The sequence below is a fragment of the Symphalangus syndactylus genome, chromosome 5, assembly GCF_028878055.3.
Source record: "Symphalangus syndactylus isolate Jambi chromosome 5, NHGRI_mSymSyn1-v2.1_pri, whole genome shotgun sequence".
Classification (NCBI taxonomy): domain Eukaryota; kingdom Metazoa; phylum Chordata; class Mammalia; order Primates; family Hylobatidae; genus Symphalangus; species Symphalangus syndactylus.
Genome location: NC_072427.2, coordinates 131,109,960 through 131,132,910, shown reverse-complemented (window position 1 = coordinate 131,132,910; position 22,951 = coordinate 131,109,960). Strand labels below are relative to the sequence as shown.

Genomic DNA, 22,951 nt, shown 5'->3' with positions numbered 1-22,951 from the left:
CTAACAAATCCCATCAAATTATCTCCGTCTTCCTCTTTTGAGCTGCTGACTGTCTTTATAAATCTAGTGGGTTTTGCTCCCTGCAGTCTACTCACATTTACAAAAGGCGGTTTACACTTTTCAGAATCTGTGGCACGTATAGGCCCATCTGACAAGTAGTTTTGCGTTGGGGGATTCTTCACTCTAGGCATTCACCCACCACCCTTCCCCCTTCAGCATGGAAGATGGCTTTCCCCTCCTGCCCTGGCACACCTCACCAATACTATGGGGTTCTTCTGCTTCTGTGGAAATCATACATACTTCAGCATTATTCATATTAGCATTTTCAGAATGCTGTGGGGTTTTCAGCAGAAGGATAGAGCACAGATACATAAGCATAAGCGTCTACACATGTGTCTGTTGGGCGGTGGTGAGATGTGTTCCTGGAAAGGAGGGTGCTGAGTCAATGTTACTCTCACTTTCCAGGCAATCACCTGTCTCTTTCTAAATCCCATGGATATAAATCCTCCAGCCAGGTTCCTGTATCTACCATTCACACAATTCTTACCATTCACAGACTTTGGACAAGTTTTCATTGCCTTTTATAAAGTAAAATTATTTCTGCCATATCACTAATTGCCTGCTGATCTTTACTGGAGGTTTCTTGGACTATGTATTTGTTTTTATTTCTGTTTTTAAGACAGGGTCCCGCTCTCTCGCCTAGGCTTGAGTGCAGTGGCATGATCACTGCTCACTGCAGCCTCGACCTCCTGGGCTCAGGCAATCCTCTCACCTCAGGGTTCCTGGTAACTTGAACTATAGGCACATGCCACCACATCCGGCTACTTTTTTTGATTTTTAGTACAGATGAGGTCTCGCTACGTTGCTCAGGCTGGTCTTGAACTCCTGAGCCCAAGGGATCCTCTTGTTTAGGCCTTGAGCCACTGCACCCAGCCTAGACTATGTATTTGAACATAGCCTCAAATTTGATAAAATGTGCATCTTACCATTCATTATAATGGTTTTCCTTGGCGTACTTTTTTTTTTTTTTTTTTTTTTTTTTTTTAAGACAGAGTCTCACTCAGGCTAGAGTGCAATGGCGCGATCGCAGCTCATTGCAACCTCCACCTCCCAGGTTCAAGTGATTCTCGTGCCTCAGCCTCCTGAGCAGTTGGGATTACAGGCACATGCCACCATGCCCAGCTAATTTTTGTATTTTTAATAGAGACAGGGTTTCACCATGTTGGACGGGCTGATCTCAAACTCCTGACCTCAGGTGACCCACCTGCCTCAGCCTCCCAAAGTGCTGGGGATTACAGGCATGAGCCACCACACCCGGCCTTCTTGGTGTACTTTTGTGGCACTTTCAACATCATCATTTGCATATCTTTATTCATCATTATAACCTAAAATGGTTCAATGTAACATTAAATAATAACAAAAACTGGATGAAGTTAAAACTCATTGGTAAGGGCCATTCAAACTAAGAAAAGCTTAGCTTGGTACTTCCAGGCCCACTAGCTGTCTACAGTAATTGATGACAAATATTGAGAAGAAGATATAAATTCACTATCCAGTCAGTATTGTAGTGGATTCATATGCTTATATATTTAATATTAAAGTATTGCCAGACTTGCAGGAAAAATGGCAGATACAAGGCAGGGCTAACTTGAAGCTCCCACTTGGACAGACAGAATAGGGTATGGAGACTCACGTTATGAACTTTTGCTCCAAGAACTACTGCAGGAACACACCAGGAAAACTGAAATAATTCAGACTCTGAAAGAAGCACTTGCCACTGCAAACTCCATGAGACAGCCAAAATACTGTGAGTGTCCAAAGTGTGAGGGGGGATAATCCGCCTCCAAACACACATCCTCACTGGGGAACCTGAAAATCCACATCATGGGAGAAGGATTTAACCTTACCTAGAACTGAAATGGATTTAGAAAGCCGAATGAAATATAAAAGTAGAAGAAGCAGTGGGAAGAGCCCCGTAGGCGCTCCTGGTCTCCAGAGAAGCCATTTCTGACTTTATCTCACAGGGGTCCTTGGGGAGAGCTGCCAGTGGAATTGGGGAAGGACCACAGGGAGAAGGAAACTTCTAGCTGAACTTTGCAATAACTTCCACCAAGCACAAATTTTCCTGGGCAGGATCCGGGAACAGGGGATGGGGGGCGGTGGGAAATGGGAAGTACAGATACAAGTACAGAAGCCACAGAGGGCGGCGGAGAGGGCAGGGCAGCAAAAGCCCTGTTTGCTTTCTTAGCCGGGAGGCTTGTAGCCTGGGGCAAGATCTCAGCCCTACTCATTGGTTGCCCGGATATAAACTCAGTGCTATTGGTGGTGCATGGTGGGAGCGAGACTGGCCTTGATGGATGTGTAGGAGCTGGGTGAGGCCCATCACTGCTGTCTTTCCCTCACCTCTCTGGCAGCCTGTATGACACAGCAGAGGCAGCCATAATCCCCCTGGGAGCATAATTCCACTGGCCTGAGAAGCATACCCCCATCCCCCAGAGCAACCATAGCAACCCCTGCCCAAGGAGAGTCAGAGCCCAGACATGCCTATACCTGCCTCCACCTGACGGCCTTTCTTTGCCTACCCTGACAGCCAAAGGCAAAAGACATAATCTCTTGGGAGCTCTATGGCCCCACCCATCACCTGAGAAACCTGAATACTTATCCAGGTTACCTTAGGGCAAGCTTGTATCCTCCCACACTACTGCAGCTGATGCCCTCTTGAAAGCGCCACCTCCTGGCTGGAGGCCAACGAACAGCCAGCATTTGAGAAAACCAGTGCCCTAAACAAAACTACAACCAAGAACCCTCACAGAGTCCATTTCATTCCCCTGCTACCTCCACTAGAGCAGGTTCTGGTATCCACAGTTGAGAGCCCTGAAGATGAATCACATTACAGGACTCTTTGCAGACACTCTGCAATACCAACCTGGAGCGCAGTAGCTCCAGTGGGTGGCTAGACCCAGAAAAGTAATAATAATAACTGCAGTCTGGCTCTCAGGAAGCCTCATCTGTAGGGGAAGCGGGAGAGCACATCAAGGGATCACCCTGTGGGACAAACGAATCTGAAAAGCAGCCCTTGAGCCCCCGATCTTTCCTCTCATATAGTCTACCCAAGTGAGTAGGAACCAGAAAAACAATTCTGGTAATACGAAAAGGCAAGGTTCTTTAACACCCCCAAAAGATCACACCAGCTCATCAGCAGTAGATCCAAGCCAAGAAAAAATCTCCGAATTGCCACAAAAAGAATTCAGAAGGCCGATTATTAGGCTACTCAAGGAGTCATCAGAGGTGAAAACCAACTTAAAGAAATTGTAAAAACGATACAGCGATGGATAAAAAAATCTCCAGAGAAATAGATAGCATAAATAAAAAACAATCACAACTTCTGGAAAAGAACGACACACTTAGAGAAATGCAAAATACACTGGAAAGTTTTCAACAATAGAACTAAACAAATAGAAGAAAGAACTTCAAAGCTTGGAGACAAGGCTTTTGAATCATTAACCCAATCCAACAAAGACAAAGAAAAAAGAATTTTAAAAAATGAACAAAGCCTCCAAGAAGTCTGGGATTATGTAAACAACCAAATCAAAGAATAACTGGTGTTCCCAAGGAAGAAGAGAAATCTAAAAGCTCAGAAAATATGTTTGAAAGAATAATCAAGGAAAACTTCCCTGTTTTTTGCCAGAAATCTAGATATCCAAACACAAGAAGCTCAAATAATGCCTGGGAAATTTACCGTAAAAAGATAATCACCTAGGCACACAGTCATCAGGTTATCTAAAGTCAAGACAAAGGAAAAAATCTTAAGAAATCTGAGGCAAACACCGCATGTTCTCACTCATAGGTGGGAATTGAACAATGAGAACTCATGGACACAGGAAGGGGAACATCACACTCCGGGGACTGTTGTGGAGTGGGGGGAGGGGGGAGGGACAGCATTAGGAGATATACCTAATGCTAAATGAGGAGTTAATGGGTGCAGGAAATCAACATGGCACATGGATACATATGTAACAAACCTGCACATTGTGCACATGTACCCTAAAACCTAACGTATAATTAAAAAAAAAAAAAAAAAGAAATCTGAGGCAAAAGATTAAAAGCAGATTTCTCAGCTGAAACCCTACATGCTAGAAGGGATTGGGGTCCTATCTTTAGCCTCCTTAAACAAAATAATTATCAGCCTAGAATTTTGTATCCAGCAAAACTAAGCTTCAAAAATGAAGGAAAGATAAAGTCTTTTTCAGACAAACAAATGCTAAGAGGATTTACCACTAAGTCAGCACTACAAGAATTGCTAAAAGGAGTTATAAATCTTGAAACAAAACCTCAAAATATACCAAAATAGAACCTCCTTAAAGCATAAATCTCACAGGGCCTATAAAACAATAACACAACGTAAAAACAAAACAAACAAAAAAATAATATATTTAGGCAACAACTAGCACAATGAATAGAATAGTACCTCACATCTCAATACTAACATTGGATGTAAATGGCCTAAATGCTCCACTTAAAAGATACAGAACCACAGAATGGATAAGAATTCACCAACCAAGAACCTGTTGTCTCCAAGAGACTCACCTAACACATAAAGAGTCACATAAACTTAAAGTAAAGAGGTGGAAAAAGATATTCCATGCAAATGGACACCAAAAGCAAGCAGGAGTAGCTGTTCTTATATCAGATAAAACAGACTATAAACAACAGTAGTTTAAAAAGACAAAGAGGGACACTGCATAATGATAAAAGGTCTAGTCCAACAGGAAAACATTACAATCCTAAATATATATGCACCTAACACTGGAGTTCCCAAATGTATAAAACAATTACTACTAGACCTAAGAAATGAGATAGATGGCAACACAATAATAGTGGGGGACTCCAACACTGACAGCACTAGACAGGTCATCAAGACAGAAAATGGAAAAAAAAAAAAAACAATTAAACTACACCCTAGAACAAATGGACTTAACACATATTTACACAACACTCTACTCAACCACTGCAGAATATACATTCTATTATTCATCAGCTCAAGGAACATTATCCAAGATATACCATACGAGAGGCCACAAAACAAGTCTCAATAAATTTAAGAAAATCGGGCCAGGCACAGTGGCTCATACCTGTAATCCCAGCCGTTTTGGAGGCCAAGACTGGCGGATCACCTTAGATCAGGAGTTGGAGACCAGCTGGGCCAAATGGTGCAACTCTGTCTCTACTAAAAATACAAAAAATAGCTGAGCATGGTGGCATTTGCCCATAATCCCAGCTACCCAGAAGGCTGAAGCAGGAGAATCACTGGAACCCAGGAGGCAGAGACTGCAGTGAGCCGATATCACGCCACTGCACTCCAGCCTGGCGACAGAGTAAGACTTGGTCTCAAATAAATAAATTTAAGAAAATCAAAATTATATTCAGTATTCTCTCAGACCACAGGGAATAAAATTGGAAATCAACTTTAAAAGGAACCCTCAAAACCATGCAAATACATGAAAATTAAATAATCTGCTCCTAAACAATCATTGGGTCAACAATAAAATCAAAATTTCAAAGAAATTTAAAAATTCTTTGAACTGAACGATAATAGTGACAAAACCTATCAAAACCTCTGGGATACAGCAAAAGTGATGCTAAGAGGAAAATTCATGGTATTAAATACCTAAATCAAAAACTCTGAAAGAGCACAAATAGATAATCTGAAGACACACCTCAAGGAACTAGAGAAAAAAGAACAAACCAAACCCAAACAAAGCAGAAGAAAAGAAATAGCTAAGATCAGAGCAGAACTAAATGAAATTGAAACAAAAAAATACAAAAGATAAATGAGATAAAAATCCGGTTTTTTGAAAAGATAAACAAAATCGACAGACCATTAGTGATATTAACCAAGAAGAGAGAAGATTCAAATAAACTCAATTAGAAACAAAATGAGAGATACTACAATTGATAGCACACAAATACAAAAGATCATTCAAGACTACTATGAACACCTTTATGCACACAAACCAGAAAACTTAAAGCAGATGAATAGATTCCTGGAAATATACAACTCTCCCAGATTAAAACAGAAATAAATAGAAGCTCTGAACAGATCAATGGCAAGCAGCAAGACTGAAATGGTAATTAAAAAAAAATTGCCAATAAAAAAAAAGTCCAGAACCAGATGGATTCACAGCTGAATTCTATCAGGCATTCAAAGAAAAACTGGTACCAATCCTATTGACACTATTCCAAAAGATAGAGAAAGAGGGAATCCTTCCTAAATCATTCCATGGAACCAGTATCACCCTAATACCAAAACCAGGAAAGGGTATAACAAGAAAGGAAACTACAGATCAATATCCCTAATGAACATAGATGTAAAAATCCTCAACAAAATATTAGCTAACCGAATCCAACAGCATATCAAAAAGATAATTCATGCAGCCATAAAAAAGGATGAGTTCATATCCTTTGCAGGGACATGGATGAAGCTGGAAACCATCGTTCTCAGCAAACTAACACCAGAACAGAAAACCAAACACTGCATGTTCTCACTCATAAGTGGGAGTTGAATGATGAGAACACATGGACACAGGGAGGGGAACATCACACACTGGGGCCTGTCAGGGGATGGGGGGATAGGGGAAGGATAGCATTAGGAGAAATACCTAATGTAGATGACAGGTTGATGGGTGCAGCAAACTACCATGTCACGTGTATATCTATGTAACAAACCTGCATATTCTGCACATGTATCCCAGAACTTAAAGTATATAATAATGAATAAACTTTTTTAAAAAGATAATTCACCATGATCAAGTGGGTTTCATACCATAGATGCAGAAACGGTTTAACATGTGGAAGTCAATAAATGTGATATACCACATAGAATTAAAAACAAAGCATCTGACAAAATCCAGCATCTCTTTATGATTACAACTCTCAGCAAAATCGGCATAGAATGGAAATGCCTTAAGCTAATAAAAGCCATCTATGACAAACCCACAGCCAACATTGTACTGAATAGGGAAACATTGAAAGCATTACCCCTGAGAACTGGAACAAGACAAGGATGCCCACTTTCACCACTTCTATTCAACATAGTACTGGAAGTCCTAGCCAGAGCAATCAGACAAGATAAAAAAATGAAGGGCATCCAAATCAGTAAAGGGGAAGTCAAACTCTCATTGTTTGCTGATGATATGACTGTACACCTAGAAAACCCTAAAGACACATCCTAAAAGCTCCTAGATATGATAAATGAATTTAGTAAAGTTTCAGCATACAAAATCAACGTACACAAATCAGTAGCACTGCTATACACCAACAGTGACCAAGCTGAGAATCAAATCAAGAACTCAGCCCCTTTTACAGTAGTTGCAAAAATAAATAATAAATAAAATACTTAGGAATGTACCTAACCAAGGAGCTGAAAGACCTCTACGAGGAAAACTACAAAACACTGCTGAAAGAAATCACAGATGTCACAAACAAATGGAAATACATCCCATGCTCATGGGTGGGTAGAATCACATTGTGAAAATGACCATACTGCCAAAACCAATCCACAAATTCAATGCAATTCCCATCAAAATACCATCATCATCATTCTTCACGGAACTAGAAAAAAAAAATCCTAAAATTCATATGAAACCAAAAAAGAGCCCACATAGCCAAACCAAGACTAAGCAAAAAGAACAAATCTGGAGGCATTGCATTACCTGACTTCAAACTATACTATTAAGCTATAGTCACCAAAACAGCATGGTACTGGTATAAAAATAGGCATATAGACCAATGGAACAGAACAGAGAACCTGGAAATAAAGGCAAATACTTACAGTCAACTGACCTTTGACAAAGCAAACAAAAACAAAGTGGAGGAAAGGACACCCGATTGAACAAATGGTGCTGGAATAATGGGCAAGCCATGTATAGAAGAATGAAACTGAATCCTCATCTCTCACCTTATACAAAAATCAACTCCAAATGAATCAAAGACTTAAATCTAAGACCTGAAACCACAAAAATTATAGAAAATAACATTGGAGCAACCCTTCTAGACATTGGCTTAGGCAAAGACTTCATGAAAAAGAGCCCAAAAGCAAATGCAAAAACAACAATGATAAATAGATGATACCTAAACTAAAAAGCTTCTGCATAGCAAAAGAAATAATCAGCAGAGTAAACAGACAACCCACAGGCAGGAGAAAATCTTCACAATCTATGCATCTAACAAAGATTATTAGATGCAGAATATCCACAATGTATAAGGAACTCAAACAAATCAGCAAGAAAATAATAATCCCATCAAAAAGTGGGCTAAGGACCTGAATAGACAATTCTCAAAAGAAGATATACAAATCGCCAAGAAACATAAGAAAAAATGCTCAACATTACTAATTATTAAGGAAATCCAAAACCACAATGTGATACTACCTCACTCCTGCAAAAATGGCCATAATTGGCACAGTGCGGTGGCTCACTCCTGTTATCCCAGCACTTTGGGAGGCCAAGGCAGGTGGACCATGAGGTCAGGAGATCGAGACCATCCTGGCTAACATGGTGAAACCCTGTATCTACTAAAAATACAAAAAATTAGCCAGGCGTGGTGGCACGTACCTGTAATCCCAGCTACTTGGGAGTCTGAGGCAAGAGAACTGCTTGAACCTGGGAGGCGGAGGTTGTAGTGAGCTGAGATCATGCCACTGCTCTCCAGCCTGAGTGACAGAGTGAGACTCTGTCTCAAAAAAGGAAAAAAAAAGGCCATAATTTAAAAATCAAAAAATAATAGATATTTGAGTGGATGTGGTGAAAAGAGAACACTTTTACACTGATGGTGGGAATGTAAACTAATACATTCCTGAAAAAACTAAAAGTAGATCTACCATCTGATCCAGCAATCCCAGTACTGGGTATCTGCCCAGAGGAAAATAAGTCATATGAAAAGGACACTCGCACATGCATGTTTATAGCAGGACAATTTGCAATTGCAAAAACATGGAACCAGCCCAAATGCCCAGCAATCAACAAGTGGATAAAGAAAATGAGGTATATGTGTACCATGGAATACCACTCAGCCATAAAAAAGAACGAAATAATGGCATTTGCAGCAACCTGGATGGAACTGGAGACCATTATTGTAAGTGAAGTAACCCAGGAATAGAAAACCAAACATCACATGTTCTCACTTATAAGTGGGAGCTAAGCTATGAGGATGCAAATGCGTAAGAATGATACAATGGACTTTGGGGACTCAAGGGAAGGGTGGGAGGGGGATGAGGGATAAAAGACTACACGATGGGTACGGTGTCCACTGCTCGGATAATGGGGACACCAAAATCTTAGAAATCACCACTAAAGAACTTATCCATGTAACCAAATGCCACTTGTTCCCCAAAAACCTTTTGAAATAAAAAAAAAAAAAACTACTGCCAAAATTAACAGAACTATAATGAATTATTACTGTATGAGGCCACTTTGAGATAGATGCATAAGAAAAAATTGCTTTAGCCATGTAAATGCAAGTAATAGTTCAAATTATATGGTTTCAAATTATTATTTCACAATTTTAAAATCAATAACATGAAATTCTTATGTAAAATACTGATAGATTGTTTTCAGGAATATAAAATCACAAATCCTCCCTAATTTTATTTTAGGTTAATGGGGTTTAATTTTGTATTTTACTCCATATTGAAACAATGATAAGTCCAAGACCTATTTACCCATTCTTTTTTTTCCCCCTTGGAAATGAGTTTGTCATGTCTAATCACATCTTATTAGCTAAAGTAAGTCACATGGTCATGCCTAGCTTCAACGTGAAAAGGAGTATAATCCTTCCATATTCCAGGAAAGGGAAGAGAACTGGAAATACTATTGTCTCTAGTAAAGCTTCTAAATTACCTGAGTTCACATGAAAGTTTTATTTTAAAAACTATCTTATTGCCCAAAAAACATTTAAACAAAAACGACAAATTTTTAAAGAGGAATAAATCACTCATTTCCCTCCTCTCTAAAATATCAGCTATGCACAGATTTCTGGGTTCTCATTTCCTTATGCCTTTAAAATTTTCACGTGCTTTTCATTAGAGTCTAAATACAATTTTTTTATACTTAGCATTATGTCATATCCATTTTTCTACATTGCTAGAGTCTTCATAATTTTTTTTTTTTTTTTTTGAGACAAAGTCTCACTCTGTCACTCAGGCTGAAGTGCAATGGCACGATCTCGGCTCACTGCAACGGGTTGAAGCAATTATCTTGTCTCAGCCTCCCAAGTAGCTGGGATTACAGGTATACACCACCACGCCCGGCTAATTTTCTGTATTTTTAGTAGAGACAGGGTTTCACCATGTTGGCCAGGCTGGTCTCGAACTCCTGACCTCAAAGTGCTGGGATTACAGGTGTGAGCCACCATGCCCGGCCTATAATTTTTGATACCAGTGTAATATTTTAAATTGAATTCTTAATAAATCACTTGTTCTTAGAGTATGTAATAATTCCTATTCTGATTTTAAATTTGTATTCAATCTAATCCTTAATCCTTTCCTGTGTTTAAAGAAAATAAATCAATAAACCAATACATTTCATGTCTTAAGCACTTGTCAGAAAACTTGAGATTTTTTGGTCCCTCATAACATGCAAATAGGCTATTAAACAAAGAATCTGCTTAGCTCTGAGGAAGTATTACTAAATTCTTAAGAGACATTTTTTTTCTAACATAAATAAGTAGCTTGACAATCTTGCCAACAGAAAAAAGAGAAGCAGCTAACTAAAGGAATATGATTATTAAATTGGTCAAAAGCTGTATCTAAAGATGTCAAATTTTCAGAGAAGAGTGTAATATTTTAAGAAAACTAATTTTTACTTTATAAAATTATTTCTTACAAAACCAAAAACTGAGGAAATAACAGGGTAATATAAGATTATTTACTCTAAGTTTCCATTTAATGGCAAGTTCCCTTGAGTTTGAAATATATAATAAATATACAAAGGCCGGGCGCGGTGGCTCACGCCTGTAATCCCAGCACTTGGGGAGGCTGAGGCTGGTGGATCACGAGGTCAGGAGATCGAGACCATCCTGGCTAACACGGTGAAACCCCGTCTCTACTAAAAATACACAAAATTAGCCAGGCATGGTGGCGGGAGCCTGTAGTCCCAGCTACTTGGGAGGCTGAGGCAGGAGAATGGCGTGAACCTGGGAGGCGGAGCTTGCAGTGAGCCAAGATTGCGCCACTGCACTCCAGCCTGGACCATAGAGCAAGACTCTGTCTCAAAAAATAAATAAATACACAAAAATTAAGTGGCATCAAAGCTGCCCAGTTGTGTACCTAATATAAAAATAAGCAATTCCTGTGCTGAACTTTAGGCTATTGAAGCTAGTGGCTCAACTATTAATTGACTATTAATGGAAGGCAAGAAAAAGATACACATTAAAAATTGAGGCACTGGCAAGAAAGTAGCTCCCAGACAATTTCTAGTTGTTTAGGAAAAATCTTGAGAATACTTTAAGGTAATCTAATAACACATGTTGCATGAATAAAAAAATGTGTATATTTAAATGTGTCCTACCATTTTCACTTCAATATCACCTTGTTCCTCCTCAACTTTTATTTCTTCCTCCTGAATTAAGTGAGACCCTCTTTCTTGTTGTTTGGACTCTTCTTCGACCTCTTTGCTGATTGCTTTTTCTACATTCTTAATATCTTTGACAAGCTCAGTTACTGCAGAAGTGTGTTCTTTTGATGGTGTTGAAACAGGGTGCAGTGCAGAAACATGATCATAGTGGGTATGCAGGAGTCGTACAGCAATGTCACTTGTTGCTAATATCCTTGGAATCTCAAATCCAATTTGTGTTTCAGAGAATCTGATACTTCTGTGCCTGTTAATAATTAATTACAATAAAAAAGATGAGACCCTAGGAAACTCTAGATCTGTGTCAAATTTATACTTAAACAGTATTTCTCTTCACTTTAATTTTACTCCAATTTTGAGTCTGATCATATGTGCTTTCTTTGCAGCATTTGGACCAAGTTGCTGATGCTATCCTTCTCAAAACAGTTTATTGGGATCCATAACCCCACAGTCTTCTCCATCTCTGAAGTTCCTTCTGTCTCCTCTATATGGCCTTCTTCCTAACCATCCCTTCAATGTTGATACTACTCAGTGCTCCATCCTCAGCCCTCTTTCTCCTCTCCCTCAACACACACTCTCTGGATATTGTTACTTCTGTGGCCTCAATTACTATCTACACTATCAGGTTTGTAATATGAGCTTTATTTTTCCTAGAGTTGGGTAGGGGTATGATGCATCTCTGAATGGACTTTAAGAGGTCCAAAAATGCCCTTCCACAAGTGCAAGCATCTGTAATTACCTGACATTCGGAAGAATCTACCACTCCCGAAAAGTGAAGAACCATTGGTCTATATGTTGAAGACTTCTCAAAATATACCACACCTCAGATTTCTCTCAATGCCTTCAGCCAGTTGCATTTTGATATCTTATAAGTACTTCAAACACAGCCAGTTCAGCACCAAACTCATCATCCTTACAACCCCCACCCCAGTCATCATCAAAGTGAAACTTGTTCTGCTTGCACTATTCCTTATCTCGTAAAAGATACCACCTAATTCTCTTCTTAAACCCGGGTAGTGAGTACACAGCTATTCATTTTATTTTTATTCTTTTAAAACTATACAGGGTAATTTCCTTAACTTTTCTGTACTTGACATATTTTACAATGAGAAAGGTTACTATATTGTCTCTGATTAGATGTAAACCAAAAAGTTGGTTTTTTTCTTTTTCATAGCAAATGGAGGGAACTTGGGAAATATTTTGTTCTTCCCTTTTACTAAATATCAAAAATAAAGTCCAGTTTTTTTTAAATGTCACATGGCTAGTCTTTTCAGAGGTAGGACCAGAACACCTAGGCCTTCTAATTTTAATTCTGGTAATTTTTCTCTAAAACTCACTGCTATACTAATGCAAGTAACTTAAAATGTTTAAAGATCAAGCAGCAACCAAGTGATCATGAATTTGCCATCATCACATTCCTCAGAAAGATGTTTGTTGAAAACTATTGGGGAAATAGCACTTAAATGTCCAAGAAATACACATATGAAAACCTATTATTTTTTGCCGGGTGCAGTGGCTCACACCCGTAATCCCAGCACTTTGGGAGGCCGAGACACACAGATCACCTGAGGTCGGGAGTTTGAGACCAGCCTGACTAACATGGAGAAACCACGTCTCTACTAAAAATACAAAATTAGCCAGGCGTGGTGGCGCATGCCTGTAATCCCAGCTACTTGGGAGGCTGAGGCAGGCGAATCGCTTGAACACAGGAGGCAGAGGTTGCAGTGAGCCAAGATTGCGCCATTGCACTCCAGCCTGGGCAACAAGAGCAAAACTCCGTCTCAAAAAAAACAAAAAGAAAAGAAAACCTATTATTTTTAACAGTTCACAAAGATACATGAAAAAGAAAATCCAGATTGCCATATAGAAAGTACCTATTAGCCAGGCGCAGTGGCTCACGCCTGTAATCCCAGCGCTTTGGAAGGCCAAGGCAGCCTGATTACTTGAGGTCAGGAGTTTGAGACCAACCTGACCAACATGGTGAAACCCTGTCTCTACTAAAAATGCAATTAGCCAGGTGTGGTGGCGCCCACCTGTAATCCCAGCTACTCAGGAGGCTGAGGCACAAAGAATCGCTTGAACCCAGGAGGCAAAGGTTGTAGTGAGCCGAGATCACACCACTGCACTCCAGCCTAGACAACAGAGCAAGACTGTGTCTCAAAAAAAAAAAGAAAAAGAAAGTACCTACCACTTCTACTTTTTTGGAGGGCAGAGGAGTTAAGTGGGTAAAGAGAAGAGGAAGACCTGGCATTTAATGAGTGTGTATTTGTAATAAACACTGTGCTATAACTTTTACATGCACTAATGTTTAATCTTCAATCCAATCCTATTAAGTGACACAATCATCATTTTATTGATGATATACTGAAGCTCAACAAAGTAACTTGTGTAAGAAAATGGCGGGTTTCTGATTCAACCCTTAGTGGGCTAACTTCCTGAAATGGGCTTTTCCAAACACACCATGCTGCTATGCAATAGGCATCTGTCTGGCAATCATGATGTGGCTCAATGTCTTTTTTTCCACCTACAGGGAAAGTATTACCCACAAGGGTACCTTGGATTCTTCTTGAGGTTTGCCCACACATACAGAGTAACGTTTTCATCTTTAATGACTTTTTCCATATTTCCACTGTCCAGATCTGCCAAAGTACTAGCTTGCTGTAAGAGAAAAAGAAAACATTATAAAGGGCCACAGGCCTCATAAATTATACAACTTAGATAAATTACTTTATCACTTATGTGTTGGATTCCCTTTATTAATCACCTAACAGAGTAACTTGGGTAAAAATAAGGTTCAATCAACATGGCAAAGAATTGTTTTAAAAAATTCTCTAAAAGGATGCAAACATATTTACTTACTTAAATATGCATCTCCTTTTTCCATTCAGTTTCTCCTAAGGTGGCTAAGGACTAAAGTTGCTCTTAGGTTGGGTGAGGTGGCTCATACCTGTAATCTGAGCACTTTGGTAGGCCAAGTCGTAAGGATCATTTGAGACCAGGAGTTCAAGAAAAGCCTGGGCAACATAATGAGACCTCCCATCTCTACAAAAAATTAGCTGGGTGTGGTGGTGTGCACCTGTAGTCCCAGCTACTTGGGAGCTGGGAGGATCCTAGGTGGAAGGATTGCTTGAGTCTGGGAGGTTGAGGCTGCAGTGAGCCATGATTGCACCATGCACTCTAGCCTGGGTGACAGAGCAAGACTGGGTCTCAGAAAAGTGAAAAATAAAGTTGCTTCTACATTTCCAGGTAGCACCTGTGGATTAATATTATGTTACCTTTCTCAGTCATAACATCAGAATCATGACTTTTCATTTTAACTATACACATGCTGCTTTATCTGTATCTTATTATAATGTAGACTACTCTACTGCAAAAGTTAACCTATCTCCAAACACATAAAGTTTAGAAAGCAAAATATCTAGCTTATAAAATCCAGATGAGTCGTGTTTTCACTAGTCTAATACTTAATATCCAACATTAATCATAAAATTCAAGTATGTTCTTAAGAATTTTAAAAACTAACAGTTTGATGCCTAGTGCTCAAGAAATCAGCTGTCATAAAGGGTTTGAGTAAGTCAGTATGTGGCTGCTAGAATGTAAAAACTTTAAAATGTTGAAGATTACATTTATTATTAATTTTTTTAAGTGTGATTATTCCTGCACACTTTTTGTTTTCTGAAACTGTAACTTTTTGAAGTGTTCAGGACAATTGTCTTGTAGAACTGTCCCATATTGTGGATTTCTATTATTGTTTCCTCATGGCATTGTTTAACTTGCTCCTCTGTCCTCTTTATTTTTGTACACTGGAAGGTCTAGGGGTTTAACTGGATTCAGATCCACCATTTTCAGCAAGGAGGCATCATAGGTTATGCTGTATTCTTCATACTGCATCCTATCAGAAGACATATGATGTTCCACTATTAATGATATGAACTTGATCGCTTGCTTAAGTTGCTGACCACCAAATCTACCCATTGCAAAGTACATTTTCCCCAATCTGAGGTCAAATACTTTGGCACTAGGAGAATTATGTATTCCTCAACAGCTTTTCACCTAATCACTTAGGTAGCCATTGAGGATCCTTATTTGAAACAGTTATTACACTGGGGATTGAAAAATGGTGATTTCCTAACTGATCACTGCATCCACATTAGATAGATGGCATTCTACTGTAAAGAACTGTTCTTTCTTCACTCCACCTTCCCCCTTTGTTTCTGAAGTATCACTATAAACTCATCAATTTTTATTTATTCAAGTTGTTATAATTGATTATAATCATTATTCTGATATTCAAATTATTCCAAATTTGATCAGTGGGATTTCTAAGCTAGCCTCTTAGGAACAGCATCCCTTTCATACAATGTCATTAGTCTCTGAGCGTTTGCTTGCCTTCTAGCACAGTAAGATAATCCAGCCTCATCTTTTACTTTTCCTGCCCCAGAACTGAAATCCCAAATCCTATTTATGGAATAAAAAGAAATCTGGTTCGTGCTGATATTTCCATTTCAAATATAACATTATAGTTTCTTCTTCTTCTCCTTCTTCTTCTATTTTTATTTTTTTGAGACAGCATCTGCCTCTGTTGCCCAGGTTGAAGTGCAGTGGTTCACTGCAGCCCTGACCTCCTGGGCTCAAGCGATGCTCCCACCTCAGGCTCCCAAGTAGCTGGGACCACAGGCAAACCATGCCTGGCTAATATATATGTTAGGATGAGGTCTCCTATCCTATCCTTATATATTATTATCCTAAGAATAATAATAAGGTTGGTGCAAAAGTAATTGCGGTTTTTGCCATTACTTTTAATGGCAAATAGAAATAGTATTCTATTTCTTTAAAAATAAAATGTTTGGCGGGGAGCAGTGGCTCACACATGTAATCCCAGTACTTTGGGAGGCCACGGAAGAAAGACTGTTTGTGTCCAGAAGTTTTAGACCAGCCTGGGTAACACAGGGAGATCCCATCTTTACTATCTCTAAAAAACAAAACAAAATAAATTATGTTTAAAAATAAAATATCATCAGTTATTAAATCTGGATAAATATACGTACTTTAAATTATTCTGATAACTTTTCCATAATCTCTTGATTTTTCAATTAAAAAAATACTGGATTATTTTATAACATAAAATGTCAGCTCTTATAAAACTTAATATATAAGCAAAATATCACACTTACTCTGAGAAGTATTTCTGTGGCTACACTGAATTTAAGATGAAGGAGCTCCTGCAGTTGTAGAATTGATTCTTGGTACTGTATTATATTTTTATCTTGCAAATCACTTGGTGGAGTTTCCAATACAATAAATTTCAATTTCTCAATTAACTGTAAAGTAAAATAATATTTGCATTAATTCTCAGAGAAATAGTCAAGGACAAGTGAAAAAGGGAATGTTTTACCCCTTTTGAATTGAGGAATACATCCTTAGCAAAACATATAGAAACGTTTCCTGTATTTATTCTATAATTTAAGATCATAAACAAAAATTTCCTCCCAAACTCCCTTAAAATTAATTATAACACACTGAATAAATAAAAATCCATGAGTCTATAGTGTTAGATGTTCAGAAATAAAGGGGGAAGGTGGGGTGAAGAAAGAGCAGTTCTTTACAGAAGAATGCCATCTATCTAATGTAGGTACAATGATCACTTAGCAAATCACCATTTTTCAATCCCCAGTGTAATAACTGCTTCAGATAAAGATCCTCAATGGCTACCTAAATGATTAGGTGAAAAGCTGTTGAGGAACACATAATTGTCCCAGTGTCAAGGTATCTGACCTCAGATTGGGGAAAATGTACTTTGCAATGTGGAGATTTAATGGCAAACACCTTAACCATGTGATCAAATTCGCACCATTAAATTAATAATGGAGGCCGTGTGCAGTGGCTCATGCCTGTAAGCCCAGCACTCTGGGAGGCCAAGGCGGGCAGATCACGAGGTCAGGAGATCAAGACTATCCTGGCTAACACGGTGAAACCCCGTCTCTACTAAAAATACAAAAAATTAGCCAGTTGTGGTGGCGGGCGCCTGTAGGCCCAGCTACTCGGGAGGCTGAGTCAGGAGGATGGCGTGAACCCGGGAGGCAGAGCTTGCAGTGAGCCGAGATTGCACCACTGCACTCCAGCCTGGGAGACAGCAAGACTCCATCTCAAAAAAAAAAAAAAAAAATTAATAATGGAACATCATATGGCTTCTGATAGGATGCAGTATGAAGAACACAACATAACCTATGATGCCTTCTTGCTGAAAATGGTGGCTCTGAATCTAATTAAACCCTCGGACCTACCAGTTAACTATGTGTGACAGAGCTTTCATTAGCAAGTTAATAAACGGGTGGCAACTTGTCATTTCCTAAGACTGAGAGATAATAGAAAAAACAACAAAATATAACAACAATCAGGAGGAGACGGAAGAGAACTACTAATATTTTTACTGAATGCTTACTATGCACCAGGAACTGTTTTATATGCTGTATATGTTTTAATGCATTCATTCTTCATTATAACTCTATGAGGTAGATATTGTTACCATGCATATTTTATAGATGATGAAACTGAGGCACAGTGTGATGAAGGAACAACTAGTAAGTGGCAGAATTAAATTTTGAACACTGACACAGATAATACATAGAAATTTTCTGAATTAAGACAGGCAGCATCGTAGCGTAGGGTAGTATGGACTCAAGCAAGAATGCTGGGCTTCAATCCTGGCCACCTCTCAACTAGCAGTGTAGTCTTGGGCAAGTTATTGCCTCAATTTCCTCATTGGAAAAATGGGGTTTTTCCTATCTCCTAGTGTTATTATGAGAACTCAGAAAGCTAATATTTCCAAAGCTTGGCATAGATTAAGCACTGTATAAGAGTTTATTAAATAAATTTGAAAATTTGGAAACTGGTGTTTACTACGGGGCCATTTCCTTCTGTTACTGCTATCCAACTCCACTTGTTCTGCAGCTTTCTGCTTTCTTCCTTTCCTATTGCTGTGATTACTCCCCTCCTCTGTCTCCTGTGTTATTGAACTTATCCTTTTCTCATCATTTTTGCTATTTATTACTTCTGACTCCTCATTCTTGTAACAGGAAGCTGTCCCTTGCAGCTCATCACTGGTGAACTCTAGTACTGCTTCCCACTGCCTCCCTGCTAATTGCAAAGTACCAGATTCCCAAGCTGACGTCATGCCATGGCAGCCTCTCTGGTATACAGGATGTGTAGTAGCAAGAACACTGTATGAGTAATCCCCTGGCATTTAAATAGCTCAGACTGTACGGGAGACTCCTTGGGTCTACGGAAAGTCAGAGTAAGGTCCATCTAAGGTCTCATAGTGGACTGTAAGCAAATCACAATCTATGTTTATTTGTTAAATGACTCTTATAACCTTGTTGTTTAGATTAAGTCATGCAATGCATGGTATGAGCTTAAAAGAGTCTACAGTTCTACCCTCTTATGACAACATGAAGAAGTTAAACTACAGCAGCAATGACAGGAAGCAAAAAACTGTGAGGAAGTGGACCAAAAAAGCATTAAAGGATAATAACAGGAATAAGAGTAGTGAATTCCTTCTAGTTTCTATTATCATATAAGTGTGTTTAAGTGTGAATGTATTTATCCTAACTTGATGTGACATAAAAAGAAATAAATATTTGGTCTCTGCCCCCAGTTCCTGGCACAAGCTTCTTAGAATTTCTTGAGGGATAGGAATGACAGAAACAGCTTTTGTTATTTATAATAAGCCCTTTTCAACCTCACCTGAGTTTATGCTAATGTGATGAGTCTCAGAGGATGGGGGCTGATTGTCAGAGGGACCAACCATGTGATTAGAGGGCTGAAACTTGCAGCCCCACTCCCTAGCCTCCAGGATGGGGAGAGGGAATGAAGATGAACTCAAATGCCAATAGCAAATGATTTAATCAATCATGTCTACATAAATGAGGTTTCCATAAAAAACTCAAACAACGAGGTTCAGAGAACTTTCTGGCTGGTTAACACATTGAGGTGCTGGAAGGGTGGTGTGCCCCAAGAGGGCATGGAAGCTCTATACTCCTCCCTATGGACCTCACCCCTTGTATTTCTTCATCTAGCTGTTCACTTGTATCCTTTGTAATATCCTTTATAATAAGCCAGTAAAGGTGACTAAATGTTTCCCTGAGTTTTGTGAGCCATTATAGCAAATAACCTGACCAATGGCTTGTGGCTGATTTATAACAGGCTGATCAGAAGTACAGGTGACAAGCTGGGACTTGTGATTGGAAGTGAAGAAAGGGGCAGTTTTGTGGGACTGGGGTCTGCACTAGCTCTAAGTACTCAGTACCAGCACTGGATCGAAGGACACTCAGTAGGAATCTGGAGAGTTGGATAATTGGTTGGTGTGACAAAACCCCACATACATTTGCTGTCAGAAGTGTTAAAAGTATAAACACTAGTTTTTCTTTTTACTTAGAATTTCTTGAGCTTCTTGAATGTGAGGATTCACATCTTTCATCAGTTCTGGAAAATTTTCAGCCATTATCTCTTTGAATATTGTCTCTCTTCCATTCTTCTGTATCCCTTCTTTTCCATATATTTCTAGCCCTTCTTACTCTATCATACATGCCTGTCAACTGCTCTTTCATATTTTCTATCTCTTTGTCTCTGTGCTGTCTTCTGGTAAATTTTTCCAACTTTTGATTCACTCCTGATTAAAAATTCTCAGCCGGGTGCAGTGGCTCATGCCTGTAATCCTAGCACTTTGGGAGGCTGAGGCAGATGGATCATTTGAGGTCAGCAGTTTGAGACCATCCTGGCTAACATGGTGAAACCTCATTTCTACTAAAAATACAAAATTTAGCCACGTGTGGTGGTATATGACTGTAATCCCAGCTATTGGGAGGCTGAGGCATGAGAATTGCTTGAACCCAGGAGGTAGAGGTTGCAGTAAGCCAAGATCACGCCACTGCACTCCAGCCTGGGTGAGAGAACGAGATGCCGTCTCAAAAAATAAATTAAATAAATAAATAAATAAAAATTCTTAGTGGAGACATTTTTATTTCTTATTCACTAAGCTAAAGATAAGCCAAACACATCTCATCTCCTTTTGCACGATAAATTTTTCCTGTTATCCATAACGTCTTTTGAGGCTCCTAGCCATATAGGAGTCTCTGGTTCAACTTGCCGCCTTGTATGTACTCTAGGCTTTGCCTCCTGATGGCCCTTTGAACCAATGCTAAGCCACTAGCAGTTAGCTAGCTAAACCACTAACTAGTTAGCTGGGAAGCCACTGGCTTCAAGACTTTCTTACTTTCTGGATTGTTTTATGGCCTCTAAGGTTTTACCTTACTTTTTTGTGATTAGAGCAATGAATTTAAATTTTTTTTAATAAATTAGTTTTTTTTTCCCCCCAGTATTTTTAAGTGCATTGTAAAGTGGAAGCTTTTCAGGCTAGTCTAACCATCCTATTTGCAGGAACAACAGTTAGAATATTCTCATTTGTCTTTGTACCCCTGTTGTCTAACAGAGTGTATTCCTGGCACCTAGTAAACATTAAATATCATGGGTACTAAATTACTGAACAGTGAATATTCCAACTGAGGATAAAATTACCCACTATCCCCACCTGAGTTATCTACATGAATGCATGCAACTTCATTTTTTTTCTTGATTAGACAAATAATGTTTTATGATATGCTGACCTTAGCTAATATGGCAAGGAATTCTTAGGACTTGTAAAAAGAAAAAAGAAAATGAAAAGATTACCAATTACTTCTTTTGCTAAGGGTTCAGAAGCAGTAGTGTTATTACTTGGCAAATAATATATTATTTTTATTTTGAGTTAATATCAGACTATTTGTAATAGCCAGTTTATAGGAAAATGCATAAATACCTACATTTAGCACTACTTTACTCTTCTCAATCACTTCCTCAAAAGTCTCATTTGTTTTCTCTTTCCACAAACTAATAAACGTGTTCATTTCTTGGGCTACTGAAGGGTCAGGACTCCCATCACATTGAATGTAGTGCTTCCACTGTGGAATAAAAATGTTTAAAGGTTCACATTGATGAAGATTCAACCAAAGATTAAATGATTTCTTTTTTGAAGTTAAATCCTTGTAACCTAGTTTAACCAACTTAGATAAAAACATGATGGCTTTAACCAGTAACTTGAGAGAGCTCTAAAATAACCAAATTCTTCTTTATCCAAGTAATTTCTAATCCTTAAGATACATAGAAGCACTAATTACTTTCATATTTTTATTTTTAAAGCATTATTTATAAGTAGTTTTTGCTTTGCTTAGTTTTCCTCTCTAATCATAGAGCTGCTTATTTGCAAATGCCAACACCTGGGTTTATTTCTACTTCCACATAATTACTAATGTCTAGTTGCCACTGGCATTTTAGTACAAGGTCTTCCATTCATTTTGTAGTTTATGCAAATTTCACATTTGTAATCATATTGTACTGTACTTAGAATTTTTCACTTGATTATACCACAATCTTTAGCCATATTATAATAGTTTTTCATTTTTCTCCTGATATTCACCTGTATTATTTCCAGACTATGCTGTTTTGAGCAAGACTAGACTGCCTTAAGCACAAAGCTTTTACGTTTTAATTTAGCATAATTTCCCTAGCATACATTCCCAACAATTGAGTCAGAGTCAAAGAATATAAACATTTCAAGGACATTATTACTGACAAATAGCTTCCTACAAAGTTATGTTACTTTACTTTGCCATAAGCAATCAATTTGTCAGATGAGAGGGTTTTTTAGAGATAGTTTCTTGGCATCAAAATTGGACTACAACTCCCTCTTGTGGTGACAAAAGTATTAGCTAAAAAAGAGAAATTAGCCTTACCCGAGAAAGCAATCTAGTCTCCTGTTTCAATTTCTCTGCTTCAGGAAAATACCTCTCCAATAAATAAAGTTCTTCAAGTTCTTCATCTCTCCTTTCTAGATCCTGTTGCACAAGGACAGATACATTGATCAGCTCTTTAATTTTAGCTTTATGTTTCACAAGTAGCATCTAAAACTGGTGTGGCTAAATATATAACTGCAGTTTCAAAATGAATATTAAAATTCGTTTGAATATAACTGATATCTCCAAAAAGTTTCATCTGAAACAGTGGCTTACAAAGTGTGATCTACAGACTCTTGATGGGTACCTAAAACCTGGGATCTGTGAGGTCAGATCTATTTCCATAATAATACTAACATTATTTGACTTTTTCATCATGTATCTATTTGCACTGATTGTGCAAGATGGTGTGAAAGTGCTGATGTCTTAGCACAAATCAGACAGTGACCCCAAACTGTACTACTTCTAGGGGGAGAGGTGAGGGGAAGGAGCCAGCTT

The 22,951-nt window shown here is 38.6% G+C and overlaps 1 protein-coding gene across 10 annotated transcripts in view; it reads right to left on the bottom strand.

Annotated features, from left to right (window-relative positions):
* The window catches only part of DNAI7 (dynein axonemal intermediate chain 7), a 92,211-nt gene that overhangs the window by 23,753 nt on the left and 45,507 nt on the right, over positions 1–22,951 (bottom strand). For all 10 annotated transcript variants that reach the window (XM_055280353.2, XM_063639602.1, XM_055280350.2 and 7 more), the window contains 5 exons: positions 22,454–22,555; positions 21,485–21,622; positions 16,802–16,948; positions 14,182–14,285; positions 11,565–11,874 (listed from right to left, as the gene is read on the bottom strand). In XM_055280353.2, the coding sequence (XP_055136328.2) occupies positions 11,565–11,874; positions 14,182–14,285; positions 16,802–16,948; positions 21,485–21,622; positions 22,454–22,555 (801 nt within the window). The remainder of the gene's footprint in view (positions 1–11,564; positions 11,875–14,181; positions 14,286–16,801; positions 16,949–21,484; positions 21,623–22,453; positions 22,556–22,951) is intronic.